This window comes from Alligator mississippiensis, chromosome 6 (assembly GCF_030867095.1).
Source record: "Alligator mississippiensis isolate rAllMis1 chromosome 6, rAllMis1, whole genome shotgun sequence".
NCBI classification, from domain to species: domain Eukaryota; kingdom Metazoa; phylum Chordata; order Crocodylia; family Alligatoridae; genus Alligator; species Alligator mississippiensis.
This window is the reverse complement of record NC_081829.1, coordinates 17,458,019-17,476,834: the sequence shown is the minus strand read 5'-3', so window position 1 is coordinate 17,476,834 and position 18,816 is coordinate 17,458,019. Positions and strand designations below refer to the sequence as shown.

The 18,816-nt window shown below is 45.5% G+C and overlaps 1 protein-coding gene across 3 annotated transcripts in view; it reads left to right on the top strand.

The window, feature by feature from the left end:
- The window catches only part of TLL2 (tolloid like 2), a 207,481-nt gene that overhangs the window by 47,016 nt on the left and 141,649 nt on the right, over positions 1-18,816 (top strand). For 2 of the 3 annotated variants that reach the window (XM_059729666.1, XM_014605001.3), the window contains exon 2: positions 15,311-15,418. In XM_059729666.1, coding sequence (XP_059585649.1) covers positions 15,311-15,418 — 108 coding nt within the window. Of the gene's footprint in view, positions 1-15,310; positions 15,419-18,816 lie in introns of those variants that run through there. The other variant, XM_059729667.1, reaches the window with a different exon arrangement.

Here is an 18,816-nt window from a genome sequence, read left to right as displayed (position 1 = left end):
TTATTTTAAACAAAGTGGGTTGCATATGGCTCAATTTATCTTCTTTGGAAGAATGAAGGGCTGAGTCAACCCACTTGGGATTGGAACATTTGCTTAGGGCTGTAGAACGCTAGCATCTGTAGAAAGCTAATGCATAAGCCTCTAAGCTGACCTGCATCACTTCAGGTTTGAGGTGTCATGCTGTGGGGCCACTGCTGTAATGTTTTATTAGAAAGTGGCTACAGTGCAGCTGTTTAGCCATTTAAGAGGCCATAGGGGGAGCTCCTTTCCTGAGTGCATGTGGAGTGGGCCTTGCTTTCTGCCTTCCTTAAATCTATCCAGTGGAACGAATTATGTAGTTCACTGGACTGCTGTCCAAGCACCCAAAGGAAGAAGGTAGAATGTAAAGAAGCAACAAGCAGCAGGGAAGTTCTGAATATTAAAAGAAAAAGGTCTCCTTTCTGCTAACCTAATTATGGTAGACAGTATAATCCAGGCCAATGAATAGCTCAGTTTTCTGCTAAAATAACACAGCATTCAGCAGGGGGAAAACACACATTGTTCCTTAAATCCAATCATTGTATAGGCTCAAATGCATGTTCACAGGACTGGATAAACCAAGCATAAGATGCTCATCCATTGCTGCATTGTTGCCTTTCAGGATGGTGTTTTATTGGGTACTAACTAGAATGAACGTAGGGATTTGGAGGTATACTCATATGTTTTTGTAAGAAATGGCTTCCCAATAGAGGGCACTACAGCACGAGGTATAGCAGTTTAGAGAGAGATGTCTATTTTCAGGAAGTGCTTGAATAGATCTATCCAAAATCCAGGCTTTCCAGTTCTCCAGCAGTCTCGAGATGTTGGTTTCATATGGATTTAGAAGGAATTGGGAAATTTGGAAAAGCTTCCGTTTCAGGAACACTGGTACACAGTGTTTCCCAGGGGAAGTGTGCTTTCTGGGTAGGAAACCCAGCGGCTGCTGATTTTTTGCAATCACTAATTGTGTCCGTATCAGTACTGTTACATAAGAACATACAATTCCATTATTACAGCTGCTGAGGCTGTAGGGCACCTGTGTCATGCAGACTGCCTTGTGGCTGGAGTCCCCCGTGGCTTTCAGACCCTCCTGGACAGCTGGCTCCCAGGGATGGGCAATTTCTGACAGTCTCTGGTGGAGAGAGGATTCTATACGCAGGGGAAAGAATAAAGCCTGCTTGTTGTACACAGTTGATGCACTCTTTGTGCCTGAATGCAAATCATGCTTTGCACCGTTCAGATTCCAGGAGGCCAGATTCTCCGGATTTGATCCTTTGGATTGCTAGGTGTTGATATGGTACGCATCTCTTCCTCCAGACTTCTTGAGCACTTTTTTCCCTTGATATCTCACTTTGTTCTTCCCTTCAACAAAGCAAATGCACTGTGATTTTTTTTTTTCCATGGAGGGATAATTTGGTAGTCTCATCTTCTTGTTCCTGAACTTACGTTGTTAGCAGAAATATCAAAACCCCACCGTACAGTGAAGTGTGTAGTGAAAAATGGAGGTGCTTGGGACATGTCTCTTAGATGCTTGTTCATTTTGGAGCTAATGAAAGAATTGGCACAACTGGAATGTCATAACAACGTGGGTACAAGGCCTCTTGCTGACTCCTGTGCTGAGGGCCATATGATGGAGAAGCTGCTGTGGTTGCTGTACAACAAGAACTTTATTGGCCCCTCAAACTTGTGAACAATGTTAATTTGATGCGCCAGTAGATGGCACTCTTTTTATTTGAACTGAGTACATATACACCTGTGACTAGAGTGTTCTCCTTTATCTAATATGTTTGGCTGGTGGTTTATAGGCACTGTAGTTTTCTCTTATATGGTCCTGCTTTGAGACATCTACATCTGGGGATTGAAGAGGAAGTTGGGGTCATGCATTTGTGTACATACGTAAGAGAGAGAGACTGAGATGATGAGTCCTGTTGTCAATTTTTTTTTATTGGCAGGTACACAGTACAACTCAGTGCACATATGGGTGGAATTATTGCTGAAGAACCCACTACAATTAATTCTCTGTTATTTAGTTTCTCTTTTGGGAAGGATGATCTCTTTCTGCCAGCAGAATTGCACTGAAGTATCTTTTACAGCCCTGATGATTGTAGATCTCAAAGCACTTTACAAATGAGGTCATTTTTATCATCCCCATGCTTTTGGAGGGAAAAACTGACTTGCCCGTGGTCGGCCTGAAGTTCAGTGGCAGAGCCAAGAATAGAATTAGGATCTCCTGAGTCCCAGCCCTGTGCTGTAGCTGCAGGGTCAGTGGTCCAAACAGTGAAGGCCAGCCTGAGGTTGAGGCATCATTATCTAGTGGATGTAGTATTAGACTGAGATCTGAGACCAGGGCTCTCTTCCTGGGTCTGCAATGCCCTCCTCTGGTACATATGAATGGGCACTTTGCATTTCTATGCATGTGTGAGCCTCTGATTCTTCAGTTTGTCCTGTTTACTTAGGCCAGCGATTCCCAACCTTGTTAGACTCAAGGCACCACTTGGAAAATGCCAGCTCTTAGCTTTTCCTCATTTATTTCTTTTTTTTGACTACAGAAAAATATCAGAGCAATTTTTATATTGCAAAGAACTTTGGCAGACCACAACAAAACCACAGCAGGTTGGATCAGAATGTGTTTGAGGATGTGGATTCCTATATGAAATTTATGAGTCTATCTTGTGATTTGTGTAGGTATTTGAACCTAACAGTTCTGATATTATGGAGTATCCCATGTCATGGCAGCCTAGTTGAGAATCACTAACTTAAGACTGTAACTTGTTTAGGGCAGGTATTGTGTCTAATGATGTGCTTGTCCAGTGCAATAGAGTCTTAATCTCGCATAACATCATTGATGGAGGAGAGAACATTGCTTCAGAAAATCCATCATCACTTTTTAATTGTATGTGGATTAGCAAAAATGCTAATTTGGGTTGTGATGAAAATCACTGTAATGTGCCCACATGCCCAGTGTCTGAACAAGTTGACAGAGCACTTTGTACAAATGTTGCTGGGTTTTTGGTTGTAGCCATGTTGGTCTAAGGATATAGGCAGGCAAGGTTCTTTGGGTAGATGTGATATCTTTTATTAGACCAACTGAGTAGCTGGGAAAAAGTTCTTTGCAAGCTTTCGGGTGAAATCGTCCTTCTTCAGGCATAGGAAGTCATGCTTTTCTGAGACTCCAAGGAATGAAAGAAGCTAAAAGCATGACAGTATGTCCATGAGAATGTAAATAGGTGGAAATTAGGAAAACAAAAGGTAGAAAAGGGAAGGGAGGGGAAAAAAGGAGGGGGAGGAACTCCAAAGGTAAGTAAGGGAGACTACTGTAGTAGATTTCCAAGGTAGAAAAGAGACTGTCTGAAAAAGTAAATAGCTCCAAATTAGGAAGACACAGGGTAGAAAAGGAAGGGAACTAGGGGGAATGTCAGGCAGGCTAAGTGTCGTAAGTCAAATGTCTATATTAAGTCCATGATTTTTTGTATCCAATAGATTTATGAAGTGAAGTTTGTAGGCTCGTCTACGAAAGGTGTTTTGTAAATTCCCTTTGAGCATTAGACCTGAGAGATTGGAGAGGGAGTGTTTGTCTTGTGAGAAGTGTGCCCCCATAAGTAATTGAGTATTCTTGTCTTCGATAGATTTTTAGTGTGTGTTCATTTTTGTATTCAGTTGTTGTTTGGTTTCTCCTACATATTTTCCACCAGGGCATCTGGTGCACTGGATGAGATGTATTACGTCTGGAGATGCAGGTGCAAGATCCAGGAATGGTGATGGTTCTTTTGTGGGGCTTGGTTATTGTGGGAGTGGTGGATTGTTGGCAGGCTTTGCATTTCTTGTCTTGGCATGGTCTGGTGGTCATGAGTCAGAGTTAACTTGACTTGGAAATCTGGAGTCTCCTGATTTTATTTATTCATTTTATTTTTTCATGAGAGAGTTGGCATTACTGTACTAATTTTAACCTGTTCCATTCAGAAGCAGACCTCAGTCAAACCGTTGTAAAGAAAAAGACAAGCAGAGAAACCAGGGAGAGGCAGTTGGGTGTGTTCTGCTTAGCAGCAGGTACTCATCATGCAGTGGAAGAGGAAGTAGAATAAAGGCTTTGAAGCAAAGCCACTCTGAGAACACAGCTTTGGGAATGGTTAAGAGCCATGTAGATTAGCTAGTGAAGGTCAAGGTGTGAAGAAATCTCCCTCTGTTTGTTGTTGCTTGGGTCAGTCCAGCTACATTCCTCTCTCTTTCAGTTGCTTGCTATTTGGTTCAACCTGGTCACTCAGGTGACCAGGCTAGGTAAATTCCTGAGGGGAGGGGGATCTCTCTCTCTCTCCCTCCAGCAGCATGTTGGAACAGGACATGAGCAACAGCCTCCAGAGATTCTCTGGATGAATCAGTGAGTAAAGACCTGGAAACTAGCTAGTAGATTAGAATTGAGTAATTTGGATGCATATTAAAAGGGTCCCTGAACCCAGTACCTGTAAGGCTCAACTTACTATGGTTTGCTCAAAGTGTTTTTCTAACACCTTAGTTCTGCCCTCCCCACCAACGCTGTTTCACCTGATCAATAAAGGTGTTGGGTTACAGCATGACTAGCTGTTTCACTGTGTTAAGGGGCCTTCCTGCTCCCCACAGAGCTTGGCTGTTTATTGTTTCCTTCAGTCATACCTGAGGTTACCCTAGGGGCTTCAGGCTAAAAGAAGCACCCAGACATATTACCAGTGGGCAAAGTACCCCCAGGGCTTGCAGGGTCTGTGTACCCCAGGCTGCACAGACCCCTAACAGAGACCAGTGCCCATGTGGTGGCAGCGTTACCCCAGGCTTGCGGGAGTTCTCCAGAAAGGGGGCTGGCTGGCCGTAGGCTCCCCAGGGAAGACTCCTGAAACACGGTTTGGGGCTTGGCACAGTGAGGTGTGTGGCTCTGCGTAATAGTGCCCCTTACTGTGCTGCCACACAAGGCTCATCCGGAAGTGGATCCAGCAGGGTGCTGTGGTACAATTGCACCTCCCTTCAAAGTTTGGGTGGAGCAGGAATCAAATCCAACTGCCTGGGAATGACAGCAGGTTTTCTATTGAGGCAGCACTGAGGGAGTCAATTGACTTCACTGATTGCTGCTAACCTCAGCTACTAACGACCCTCTCTGCTTTTTAACCTCTTGATGTATCATTTATCCTTTCTTCTGCAATTCTGTCTGTTAGCCATTCCTGGCAATATCTCTTGTGTTTCACAGCCCTGCAGACTGTTTTTTATTCCTAGCTAAAAGCCTTAATTCATGTGTGGTAACATTAAGTCAGGTGAACTTTTAACTCAGGTATGGAAATGGCTAAGAGTGAAGTGTTGGATGCACTGTCAAGAAGCTCAAGAAAGCTAGGTTTTGTTTTACAAATCTGAATAAGAGATTTACATTTTACCTATATTGACTACAGCACTAATAAAACAATATGTTTTGACTATTTTGCTTAGTTTTTTTGTATTTTTTAACTTAATATGTAACTTAGCACATTAGTGTGCATCTAATAAAGTTGTTTGTTTTTTGCTTTGCTCTTCAATGAATAATGTAGCAGTGTGCCCCTAGCATGTTAGTAAATTTTCTAGTTTCTCTTTAATTGGAGACAAACGTGATATTGCACCACACCATTTGCACCCTCTTTTTCAAGAGCCCAGATCTGCTTGATGGGCTCACCACAAGTCCTGTGGTATAGGCTCTGGGGGAGGGGCGTCCTGCCCTTCCTTTTCCCTCCCCCATCCTCCTCCAACACTCCACAGGATGCAGAACTGTGCCTGAAGTGGCAAAACCCAGAGGGAGGAGACACTGAGCTCAACCCCTCCTCTCCATAGGCTGTGGGACCCAAGGTTGCCTAGCTTCTATAGCCGGGCCGGGGGCAAGGGGGGGGGCGGAAAGAGAGGTTGGGGGAGGGGAGGGCGGGCAGGAGTATTCTGGTACCCCCTGTTGAGGCTGCTGCTCAGCTGCAGCATCATGAGCACAACAGGCACAGGAGCTGCTGCCAAAGTGGAGCGTCAGGGAGGTAAGAACCTTTGCACCCTAGCCTGCAGTCACCAGTAATAAAACAATGCTCTGCCCAGGGCATGACAGAAGCTTGCTACGCCTCTGGTGTTACCTTTCTCTAAGTAGAAGGAATTATTTTCATCTTCTGCACAGTGCCTGCAGCATGTTCCCGGTGTCAGGCTGCTGTTGAAGGAACACAACTTTGTGAAGCCTTTCCAAGTTGAAAAATCTGAAGGAAGGGAGCTACTTTTGTGTGGTTTAGTTGAAGGAAAGAAAAAAGAACTCTTACCTCGCTGGATCTTCAGACTAATTTCTACAAAGGTCTCCATGCGAGAAGGGTCATGTTCTAAGTTTCTTAGACTGCTGTTTTGATCTCTTGTATACATTATTATTATTATTATTAGTGGAACAGGGCTAGCACTGGTGGCTGTGTGGTAGTTTCTGCCTACCATGTGGGAGATCTGAGTTCAAGTCTCAGCTGGGATGAATTGGGGTGAGTGAAGTGACAGGGAGAAATTCTTGTCGGGGTCAGGCTAGATCTGTTCAGGTCCCTCCTGACCCTAGCTACTATGAAATAATAGTAATAATAATTACATTTTAAAGGGGCTATTTTTGAGAAATGTTTAAACAGCAAAAGCACTTGCAGCTCCTGAGCCTAAACTTTTTGTAACCTCTGCCTGGTCACTTCTTTGGGACAGCTTTCTGAAGATGCTAGAGCAAACCTAAGAGATGGTAGCATTGGGGTTGCGTGTTTGGCAAATTTTTCTGGGTGTATATTGTAAGGAAGTAGCCCCTGACAGCTGAGAAGTTGTAGCACAGTATTTTCATTTTGAGACTTTCAGCAAAGAAAGCTATGCTGTCGCTGCAGGACTATGATGAATGGTGGTTATCCCCAGAGCACTTTGGGACTGCAGACAGCTGGAAATAAATGTTGGAGAAATTCTGCTTTTGTTGCAGGCCGTCTTTCAGAATGATGTATGACTTCGTAACAAAAACAAATGCCTTCACCGGAGCTGGAAAAACTGCTGCCCTGGGATATAAAGTAACATGGAAAATGTAATAATACTGTTATGTAAATCCATGCCATGGCTGTACCTTGAGTGCCGTTAGGCACTGGTTCTCTCTTCCAAAATTAGAAAAATATCCCAAACATAAAGAAATAGAAAGTGTTGCGAGAGAGAGAGAGAGAGAGAGAGAGAGGGACAGTGAAAATAATTGGAGTCAGTAAAGGCAGGAGATAGTGTTGTTTGGTTCGGAAAAGAGCCAGGGAGTGAGGGAAGTTACTAACATTATGGTTCACTGGCTGGGGTTTTGGATTGGCATTTGGAGGGTCTCAGTTGTATTTCGGCTTCTGCTGCTAATCTGTTTTGTGACCTTGAACAGGCCACTTGGCTCAGTTCCTGGTGCCTCAATTTCCCCATCTGTAAATATGGGAATAAGTATCATGGGAGGGTGTTTGATGTAATAAAAAGGTGGCTTAATGTAGGGGGAAAAGAAGCTGTTTGGGGTTATTAGTACAGTAAAATACTTTTGAAACAAAAACAAAACAGTGGGGTCCCGCAGGGTTCGGTCCTTGGACCGATACTCCTTAATGTCTTCATCAGTGACTTGGACGAGGGAGTGAAATGTACTCTGTCCAAGTTTGCAGATGACACAAAGCTATGGGGAGATGTGGACACGCCGGAGGGCAGGGAACAGCTGCAGGCAGACCTGGACAGGTTGGACAAGTGGGCAGAAAACAACAGAATACAGTTCAACAAGGAGAAATACAAAGTGCTGCACCTAGGGAGGAAAAATGTCCAGCACACCTACAGCCTAGGGAATGACCTGCTGGGTGGCACGGAAGTGGAAAGGGATCTTGGAGTCCTAGTGGACTCCAAGATGAACATGAGTCGGCAGTGTGACAAAGCCATCAGAAAAGCCAATGGCACTTTATCGTGCATCATTAGATGCATGACGAATAGGTCCAAGGAGGTGATACTTCCCCTCTATCGGGTGCTGGTCAGACCACAGTTGGAGTACTGCGTGCAATTCTGGGCGCCGCAATTCAAAAGGGATGTGGATAACCTGGAGAGGGTCCAGAGAAGGGCCGCTCGTATGATGAAGGGCTTGCAGTCCAAGCCCTACGAGGAGAGACTAGAGAAACTGGACCTTTTCAGCCTCCGCAAGAGAAGGTTGAGAGGTGACCTTGTGGCCACCTCTAAGTTCATCACGGGGGCACAGAAGGGAATTGGTGAGGATTTATTCACCAAGGCGCCCCCGGGGGTTACAAGAAATAATGGCCACAAGCTAGCAGAGAGCAGATTTAGATTGGACATTAGGAAGAACTTCTTCACAGTTCAAGTGGGCAAGGTCTGGAACGGGCTCCCAAGGGAGGTGGTGCTCTCCCCTACCCTGGGGGTCTTCAAGAGGAGGTTAGATAACCATCTAGCTGGGGTCATCCAGACCCAGCATTCTTTCCTGCCTATGCAGGGGGTCGGACTCGATGATCTATTGAGGTCCCTTCCAATCCTAACATCTATGAATCCATGAGAGAGAAAGTAAGATAGGTATTCAGAGCGAGTACCTCGCCACCCACCCCTTATTGGCATAAAAACAACCTGTGTTTTTATATCCACTGTTACTCTGATGGATGCTGCTCCAGTGCTGATCTTATGCAGCTGGTGAGCATGGAATGGCTGGCAAGTTGTCATGCAGAGCAATTAATGCCTGGCCAAGACCACCTGTACCTCATCACTTCTGGGCAATAGAGTTCTACTGCTAGGGCTAGAGCAGCCACCCCAAGCTCAAGAGGAGCCATGATTAGGTTGGAAGTGGTGCATTGTGGGAATGACTGCACTTTGCCCGAGGAGAGAACCATTTCTCCCAAGGCAGTTGCACTGTCTCTTCAGAGCTATAGTGACACTTCAAAGAAGATGAGCAGTCCTTGCGGAATTATAGCCATTGCAGTCTTAATAGCTGCACTGTACAGTAGGGGTGTGTGAAATGGGTCCTTTTCGATTTGAATTTGTCCCAAATTGGGGACAGTGAATTGATTCATTGATTTGAATCGCTGTCCCTGATTTGATTTGGCCAAATCTGAAGATTTGATGCTGATTCGGAGAATCGGCGATTCGGACATAGACAGCTTTTAAATGTTTTTTCTACATGCCTCGAGGTACCAGGTGACTCATGAATGCTGTGATGCTGGGGCAGGTGGAGCATCCCTCAGGAGCACAGGGAGGCCCCTTATGTGCTCGGTGGTGAACCCCGAAGTGGGCCAGAAGTGCTTCTGGTTCCGCCAGGGAATGCACAGCCCCCCCGCCCCCCATCCCCCCCCCCCCCCCCCCCCCCCCCCCAGCAGCTGCCCCTGCTCTCAGTGTGAAAGAACAGGTTAGGGACTACTTAGAAAAGCTGGACTTCTACAGGTCCATGGGGCTGGGTGCAATATAGTTTAGGGTACTGAGGGAGTTGGCTGATGTGATTGCAAAGCTACTGGCCATAATCTTTGAAAACTCATGGTGATCAGGGGAGGTCCCCGATGATTGGAAAAGGGCAAATATAGTGCCAATCTTCAAGAAAGGGAAGGAAGAGGATCCAGGGAACTACAGCCAGTCAGCCTCACCTCAGTACATAGAAAAATCATGGAGCAGCTCCTCAAGGAATCCATTTCTAAGCACTTGGAGGAGAAGAAAGTGATCAGCAGGGATCCTGGTTTTCTCTGATTAAAAATTGCAAATTCTCTGATTTAAAAACCCAAAATCCATGATAAAAATTAAAGGCTCCCCACAGCCCGCCCCAGTGCTGCTGGTGCCCTGCACTCCCCACCACAGCCTCAGCCCTCCTCAAGCCTCTCACTCTCTCACAACAGCCCCCCAGACCCACAGCCACATGCGAGTCCCCCCTCCCCTGGGCAGCTGGCTGGGTGGCATGTGTGCAGCCCACACATGGTGGGCACCACCACCGCACGGCACCCCGCATCACTTGCCTGCAAAGCTCCCCGCAGAGGGGCACCCCTGCCCTCACCCCCTGGCCCTGGTCCTGGCTGCGGTTTGCCTCCTGGGGCCAGCAGCACCCCCTGCTCCCCCAGCCCCTTCTCCAGCCCTGCCCCACAACTCCCAAGCCCCACTTACCTCTAGGATCCAGGGGCAAAGGGCAAGCCTGAGTCTGAGCCTGAGCCCAGCCCTGGCCTTCCCCTTTCCCTCCCCCTCTGGGTAGGGCTGGGGTTTTCCTGCCCTTTCTGTAATCTGCTCTTGCAGGCTGGAGCTGTGCCAGCCTGCAACAGCTCTTTGCAAAAGCAGAGAATCCATGGATTTTTCTGCTAAAAGGGGAAATCTGTGGTTTTCTCCATTTTCCTGTGGAAACGAGAGAACCTGGATCCCTGGTGATCAGACATAGTCAGCATGGATTCACCAAGGGCAAGTTATGCCTGACCAACCTGATTGCCGCCTTTGGGATGACTGGCTCTGTGGATGCAGGGAAAGCAGTGATTATGCCTTGACTTTAGCAAGGCTTTTGATATGGTCTTCCACAGCATTTTTGCAAGCAAGCTAAGGAAGTACAGGTTGGATGAATGGACTGTAAGGTGGATAGAAAGCTGGCTGGATTATTGGGCTCAGTGGGTAGTGATCAATGGCTCAATGTCTAGATGGCAGCTGGTATCAACTGGAGTGCCCCAGGGGTTGGTCCTGAGGCCAGTTTTGTTCAATATCTTCATTTACAATATGGAAGATGGGATGGATTGCACCCTCAGCAAGTTCGTGGATGACACCAGGCTGGGGGAAGTAGTAGATGCACTGGAGGGTAGGGCTAGGATTCAGAGATACCTTTACAAATTGAAGGATTAGGCCAAAAGAAATGTCATGAGGTTCAATAAGGAGAAGTGCGAAGTCCTACACTTAGGACAGAAGAATCCCATGAACTGCTACAGGGTTGGGACAAACTGACTAAGCAGCAGCTTTGCAGAAAAGGACCTTGGGGGTTATAGTGGACAATAAGCTGGGTATGAGTCAGCAGTATGTCCTAGTTGCCAAGCCGGCTAATGGCATACTGGGCTGCATTCATACAAGTGCTGCCAGCTGATGGAGGGAAGTAATTATTCCCTACTATCTTGCACTGGTGAGGCCACATCTGTAGTACCGTGTCCAGTTTTGAACCCCTCGCTATAGAAAGGATGTGGACAAGTTGGAGAGAGTCCAGCTGAGGACTATGAAAATGGTTAGGGGCTGGTGCACATGACTTCTGAGAAAAGGCTGAGCAAACTGAGCTTATTTAGTATGCAGAAGAGAAGACTGAGGGGGGATTTCATAACAGCTACCTGCAGGGTGGTTCCAAAGAGGATGAAGCTGGAACGTTCTCAGTGGTGGCAGATGACAGAACAAGGAGCAATGGTCTCAAGTTGCAGCAAGGGAACTTTTAAGTTGAATATTAGGAAAAACTTTCTCACTAGGAGGATGGTGAAGCACTGGAGCAGGTTACCTAGAGCGGTGGTAGAATCTCTGTCCTTGGAGGCTTTTAAAGCTTGACTTGACAAAGCCTTGGCTGGCATGATATAGTTGGGGATGGTACAGTACTGCTTTGAGCAGGAGGCTGTACTAGATGTTAAGGGCTGTTCCAACCCTATTTTTCTATGATCCTATGAAATGTTCTACCGCTTTGCATTACTACATGCATTGTGATAGCACCCAGAAACTATCTCTTCTTACCACGAGGATGAAACTTTACTATCTTCATGATGCCTGACTCCGTGGAGTGGAATCTAGCACCACTGTGCCACAAGGAGCTATGTCATTGCTTCCTCTGAGCCTTTTCCAGCTTTAACTCTGCCTTTCCATTGGTCTTGCTGAGTTGGCTGTCATCTGAGGCTGTTTTTGTTCCTTACATAAATGGTGTCCATAAGAGCTGGGCTCTATTTAGTGTGTCATCTGTGTGTTGCGGTGTGTATCTTTGCTTTGTGTTTTGTATAGATCCTAGCACATGGAGGTCCTGAGCCATTTCTGGAGGTTTGGCTCTTCTTAGTTTTTGTTTCCCTGCAAGCCTGGCTCCAAAACTCCAAAATTCTCTGAAACATTTTAGAAATGTTTTGGAGCCTTCCGTTTTGATTTGGATTCAGTTTTTCAGGCACCCAGACAGCCCAAAACACCTCTGAAACGAAACGGCTGCCAACATTTTGCACAGTCCTAGTGTGTACCCACAATGAAACTCATATTTATGCACTATGTGGTTAAATATTTCATTAAAGCAGACCCAGCCAGGAAGCTGCGCTAGGTTCTGATGTAAAATGGAGACCTGAGCACAATCCAGTTCTTTGGCTAGATACATACTTAGCTGACTTGGGACAGTGTGCAGGGACTCAGTACAGGGATATTGGTAGCAAACAGTTTAAGTTTCTCTTGATTAATCAAAGACAGTATTTTTTGTAGTTGTCTGTGGGGCACTCTTTACTGTAGTAGCTGAGTGCAGAGAAGTGTGGCTGTCTGCATTTTGCAGCTGGGAGCCCCAAAGTGTGCAAAGTTCAGATTTTTCAAAGGTAGAATTGGCACTTGCAGGGAGCTTTGATGACTTCAAGATTCTCTACCCAACTGGTGGAAAGGTCACAACCTTCCATAAAACATCTAACTTTTCCTTTGATTAAGGAAAGATGGCTAAATGGTTTAATCGTGACTTTTGGTAGGAACAAGGCCCCAAACTGTTGTCTTTGCCTTGAAAAATTTTACCATAAAGGACTTAACCAAAGGCACATTGGGAATCTGTGGCAGAGCGGAGACTGGAAGTCTGATGGTGGATCCCTGGACTCCAGACTAGCTTTCCTTTCAAGCCATGTGGGGAGAGGATTTGCCTGCCTCTGTTTTGGAGAAGGGCCACAGTGAAATACTCCCATGCCTGTAAAGCTTTGTGATGCTTTAAAAGGTGTTTAAGAACACTTGAACCCTTCAGGTGAACAGAGAGATGCAAGTTGTGATTGCCTCTGGTTACAAATGGACAGACACCAAGACCCAGGAATCCTGGCTTCTAGTCTCCCTGTGCTTCCCAGCACTGCTTTGGGTTGAGAGTACCTGCCTCACAAGGAAAGGAGAAAGCAATTGTAAAGTAAAAGAGCTGGCCCTTCTTCCCCCTTCCTATGTGGTATTCGAAGCTAGATAGGGGCAGTTTCTTTTCTTCTGTGATTTTTGCTCCAGTAGGCTGCTCTGCAGTAGCACTGGCATGATTTTTACCTTTTATAGCCAAGAACAATGATGTTGCAGCCTAGGCATAGCTAAAGGTGTGGTTGATCTAGGCCAGGGGTGTCAGTGATATGGCTTGCAGGCTCGAGCATCTGGTCCAGGGTGCCTGATCATCTGGCTCATGGTGCTACCTGTCAGTCTCAGAGTAAACCCTCGTGCCACGTGTGGTGTGTTCTGGGTTGTCTCCTGCGCTGCATGGGCACGTGGGACCGGGACAGGCATGCCCTGCATGCAGCTCATGAGGCTGGTCTGGCCTGCTTGCTGCAGACAGGCCCCTAAGCCATTCATCTGGCTCGTGGGACCTGATAAGCTTGATGCCTCTTATCTAGACAGTGTTACATCTTGAGGTCTTCATTTTACTGGTCTATTTAACCTACTTGCTTGCTTCCCTCCAAGCTGTGGAGAGGCTAAGACATACGCTGGAAGTTAGACTCAATGTGCTATTGCTTAATTTCCACATTGTTTTTCCTGGTAGCTTTACTTACCCCAGTGAGAAGGGACTGAACCAGCTTTTTATTTGGAGCCAGGTGAAACCATTTTCTTGGAAATTCATCTTCAGTAGTTTTGTGAAGTTGCTTTTCCAAGTGTGGATGATGTCGGAAGGGGTTGTACATGATAGAACAAACAAGACCAGTGTACCTCTTATGCAGATTGTGAAATGGAAGTCAGAGCAAGTGATTTGCACCAGATAAAGCACTGGAAAACTCCTGTCTACCACCAGTTCATCCACACCTAACCTGATGGCCCACAAAGCACATGGAAGCAATGTAGAATACTTGTCATGAACAGAGGTGATATGTTTCATCTCTAGACCAACACGGCTACAACCTGGATACCTTGTCATGAGCAAGCACTTGTGTGTAATTTCCAAAGAAGAGAAAAAGAAAAATGATCAGTAGCTTTTCAAAAGAAACAATAATTCATCTTTTTAGTCTTTTAATTCATTTTTTCCAATTCAGTCACATTCTCATTTTATCTTTTAAAGAAACAACAATTGGTTCTCAAGTTTATTTTGGTTCACTCCATTCCCAGTTTAATACCTGGGCATGGCAGTGACAGCTAGTGAAACTTCATGATTCCCCAACATGTACTGTAGTTTGGTGATTTTTTTCTGGGATGCATGATTTTTTGATGTACACATTTTTAGTGAAATTCCAGGTGTGGAGGGTGGGGGGAGAAATCATCCTTTCTAGGGACTGCAAGTCAGATTCACTCCCTGTAGAACTTCTGGAGTTCACTGCAGTTGCAGCAGGGATTCATTTGCCTTGCGTGCATGTTGTGTTTTTTAAATCAACATACATAATACAAACTTTTTTGCATACTTATTAACAGATCTTTCAGAGCCTGTTTGTTATATTTAAGACCCACTTGATCAACTGCTCATTACCTGTGTTTGTTTTGTTTAAATTCCAGAACTGACCATAGAATAATGGCTTAGTCAGAGTAATAGAGGGCTCCCGGGGGTTTTCCCCTGCTATTTTTATTTCCAATGCTTTTGGGAATTGGGGTTTCTAAGACTTTTATTTCTTCAAGTCATGAATGTTGAAAGATTGTGGGGGGAGGTTAATTTTGTGTTTATCCTTCTGCCTCTAACTCAAGGGTAATAATGAACCCGAACTTCCCTACAAATCTGAAGCTAGATGCAATTGCAAAACTCCCTCTGCAGTGTCATTTTACAGTACCTAATGCAGTTAACACAAATATCCATCCAGTCAATCTGAGATGCTAACTAGTTTACATTTTCCCCTGTCAAAAGGGCAAAATGAAGTGGATACTAAGAAAGGATGAAAAGCAGCACCCCAGCACTTGGTTTGCAGTCAGCAATGAAACAAAGGGGAACTGAAGGAATCCTAGCTATTCAGGTCCTTTCATGCATTCTGTTTGCTCTGCAGAAGCAGCTTATCTTAAACATTGGCAATGTTTTCTATTAGCCCAATTATTCCAATTCAATTTTTCAAAGGGAAGGTCATGACTTTTTCCTATTTCTTCCCGTTTTTCATTCTATAGAGGTAATTCTTCCTCAGTTTTACAATCCTGTAATGGCACTTCTCTTCCAAACTAGAGCTGAACTTACCATAATTTCATTTATCTGTATTTTTCCCAGCTGCCTTTTGGGGAGATATCGCTTTAGATGAAGAGGATTTGAAGCTGTTTCAAATAGACAGAACTATTGACTTAAAGCATTCAGATGGCAGCACAAGACATACTACAGGTAAGTGCAGGCTATAGGCGTGGGGCAGTTTATTTTTACTTTGGTGTTATTGTAAGACTGGGTCTGAGGCAGCAGTCCCTCAGTCTTACTTGCATGAGCATGTTGCTAGATCCACTGAAGTGCAAGGGGGGAACTTTGATTCTGTGCTTGTTGAAGTAGCAGTCTCTCAGCAATTTAGAGGCCCAATAATTAAGGCCAAGTTGCATTTTGCACTTAAAGCTTGGATACAATCGGGGGTGATGCGGGTGCATGTGTACCCTTGTGAGCAGTTGCCACCCTGCCACTGGTCTGCAGGCGGTCCATGATTGCCTCTGGCTGCCGCTGCCAGTGGCGCCTGCGGGTGGTTGCTGATCCATGGTTGGCGCTCACTCCCCATCCCCACTGCTGACTGTGCGGGCAGTGTCTGTGGGAGGTCCCCGCCCCTGCCACTGGGCTCCCACCGCTGCATTCCTGCCGCCGCCTGCGCAGCTGTGCCCCCCCAGCCACCGGGGGTACACGCCGTGCAAGGATACAATCTGTCTTGTATGAAAAACAATTATCTTACCCATATCTGTAGCACTGTGCTCTTTGAGCATAGAATGAATTTTCTGCAAACGTGCAAGTAAATTCAAGGTAAGCAATCCATTTTAACTCATTCCTGAAAAAATCTGCAAGATGCAACGGTTTGTCTTCTTTTAGTTTTTGTTTTTTTAAGGGGAGATTTTCTGCCCAACTGCATAGTTGGGATAACGTTAGACAAGTTTTTGAATGTGAGGCCACTGCGGATCTGAGGAGGAAAAGCAAGCACAGTGGTTTATGATTAAGAACACCAGGTACAGCTGTGAAAAGGGAGGGGTGAGGGGAGAAATTTCCAGAGGAGGGTTTTTATCGCCTCCAGTGTGTAGAAAGAATTTTAGGAATTCTATATATACATATAGTATATATGTGTGCCTTTGTCTGTCTGTCTGTCTGTCTGTAATGCTCTTGGAGCACTTTGATTGCTTGTCTCGGCAGCCAATCACAATGCTTATTGAAACAACCAATCGGAGTGCTCCACGGAGTGCTGCCATGACAGCAGGGATGAGGTGGGGGACCGAAGCCCGCCGCTCCATCCCCTCTGTCCCTGCTGCTATGGTGGCACTCCACCATCCCACCACCCGTGTGCCTGGGAGGCAGCGGCACACGGGTGGTGGGTGGCAGCGCTCCCTGCCCCCACTTCCCCCGGTCATTCTTGGCAGGCAGTTTGCTAGTTGGGAACATAAATGTGTCATCATTGTCATGTTTTGTCCCGAGTGTTCTTAGCGCAGGGTCTTTGAAGGGTGAAGTTGCACGTGGACTGTACTACGTCTGTGGAATGTTAAGTAGTGTTGAAGTTAGGAACGTGCTGTGAGCAGTGGCCTGTGGAGTGCTGACTTGCCACCCTAGGACTGGTAAGCAGGGGTGTAGAGCCAGGACACCAGGCCACTCTCAGAGCCACTCTAATTAATTCACTGCTGCCCCCTCCCCCCTTCCTTCCCCCCCCCTGGAGCACATGTAAAAGTGTCCTTATATCTAAGTGTCCATAGTATGGCCTAAATGTAATGTGTAATTTTAGCCAACTTCTACATATACTTAAAAAAACACAAAAATCTCATGTAAAGACCCAATGTTACTTCAAAGGTAGTCATGTTTACTTGCAATGAGCCCAGCTAAACTATTTGATGCAATAATTTAACCAATTATCCTTGTTTTTGTAGCAATAGTGAGTCAGTTGCTGAAACTGAACTTGTACTGAGAGTTCTCATTCAGGCTGGTTGCCTGCGTGCTGTGCTGCAGCTGCAAGCGTGTATGCAGCATTTATCAGCCACATTAGGTCTGCATACCCCCAAGGACCTTTCTAAGTACCCCTAGGGGTACATGTACCTCCAGTTGGCAACCCCTGCCCTAGGGAGTTTTGGTGAGTTGTTGGTGTGGGGGGTGGCACTGCTGAGCTGGCCTGCAACAGCTGATCAAAACTCTCTATGTGGCCCTCAGGCCCAAATAATTGTCCACCCCTGTCCTATTGCCTGTCACTGCAGATTGTGTGAATGGCTGTCCGTATGGGCTCGATCTGTGTACATACATGCCAGTGGACATGGAGGCTATAGGTGGGATGTAGTTCAAATATGGTTTGTGATCCATTATCTTTAACCCCTGTAAAACAGAATTTTATTAACCTGCAGGAAACTACAGACACTCAGGTGTACCATGAAGTAAATCAGTTGAAAACAACCAAACATTTTAGAGTGGTGAAAGCTTGCATTAGTGAGAAGGTATCACTGTTTGAAAGGAGTCTTTTTGGGGTAAGGCAGTGTAGGAGACCAGGAGACATTTTGGCAGTAGGGAGGTTGAGCAGGATTTTGCATGAAGCAGTTGCATTCCTGTGGTTTCTTCAGCCTTCCTGAGACCCCAGCCTTTCTCCCTTACTCTCCTGGTCCTGAATCTGCCTAGAGGCTAATTAGTCATGGTGCTCTTCTACTTCAGCAGGCTCCCTCGGATAGGGTTGTCCCTCAAGAATCTCTCTTTGCCTCTTTACCTGTCTGACTGAAGGTCTGCATTTTTTGCCAGGCTGGACAAAATTACAAATGTTTTTTGTGTCCAAACATGCTGAACTTCTTGGGCAGATAACAGTGTTGGGAAGAATGCCTGGCCTGTTGATACTGCATAAGCAGTCCAGAAAATTATTGGAAAGTGTTGGGGAGAACTTTTTGATACAGATGGTAGACACCGACTGGAGGGGAAGCTCTTCTTGACTTGCAGCTCAAGCATTGAGGAATTGGTTGAGAATGCGGAGGTGGAGGGTACCCTGGGTAACAGTGACCATACTCATAGACTTCAGGATCATAAAGGGAAGAAGGAAGGTGAGCAGTAAAGGCACTGGACTTCAGAAAAGCTGAGTTTAGCAAACTCCAGGAACTTTTGGGCCAGGTTTGTCTGGGAAGCAAGTCTGAGGGGGAAAAAGAAGTGCAAGAGGGCTGACTGTACTTTAGAGAAGCTGTATTAAAAGTGCAGGAGCAAGCTATTCTGGTGCAGGGTGGATAAAAATCAACGATTTAAATAAATAAATAGGATTTTTAAAATTTAAAACAATTTTTTTTATTTAATCTTTTTTTTTTGGTTAAGATGCTTTAAAAAATAAGCCTATGTAAAGATAGTTTTCATTTAAAATATGTTAAAGATCAAATATATCATCATGGAATAGGGATTATAACTTCTAATTATATACTATTTGAGGTGATATATTCTGTAACCTTTTTAGAAAAGTTTTATAAATAGGTCACAACAGGCCATGGACTGTATTAGGGGCCCAATCTTATGGGGTTCCCAGAGACTTCTCTATAGAGTAGTAATGATTAAAGAAAACTGCTCTACCCAATGGGACTCCATGCTCTGTCTAGCCA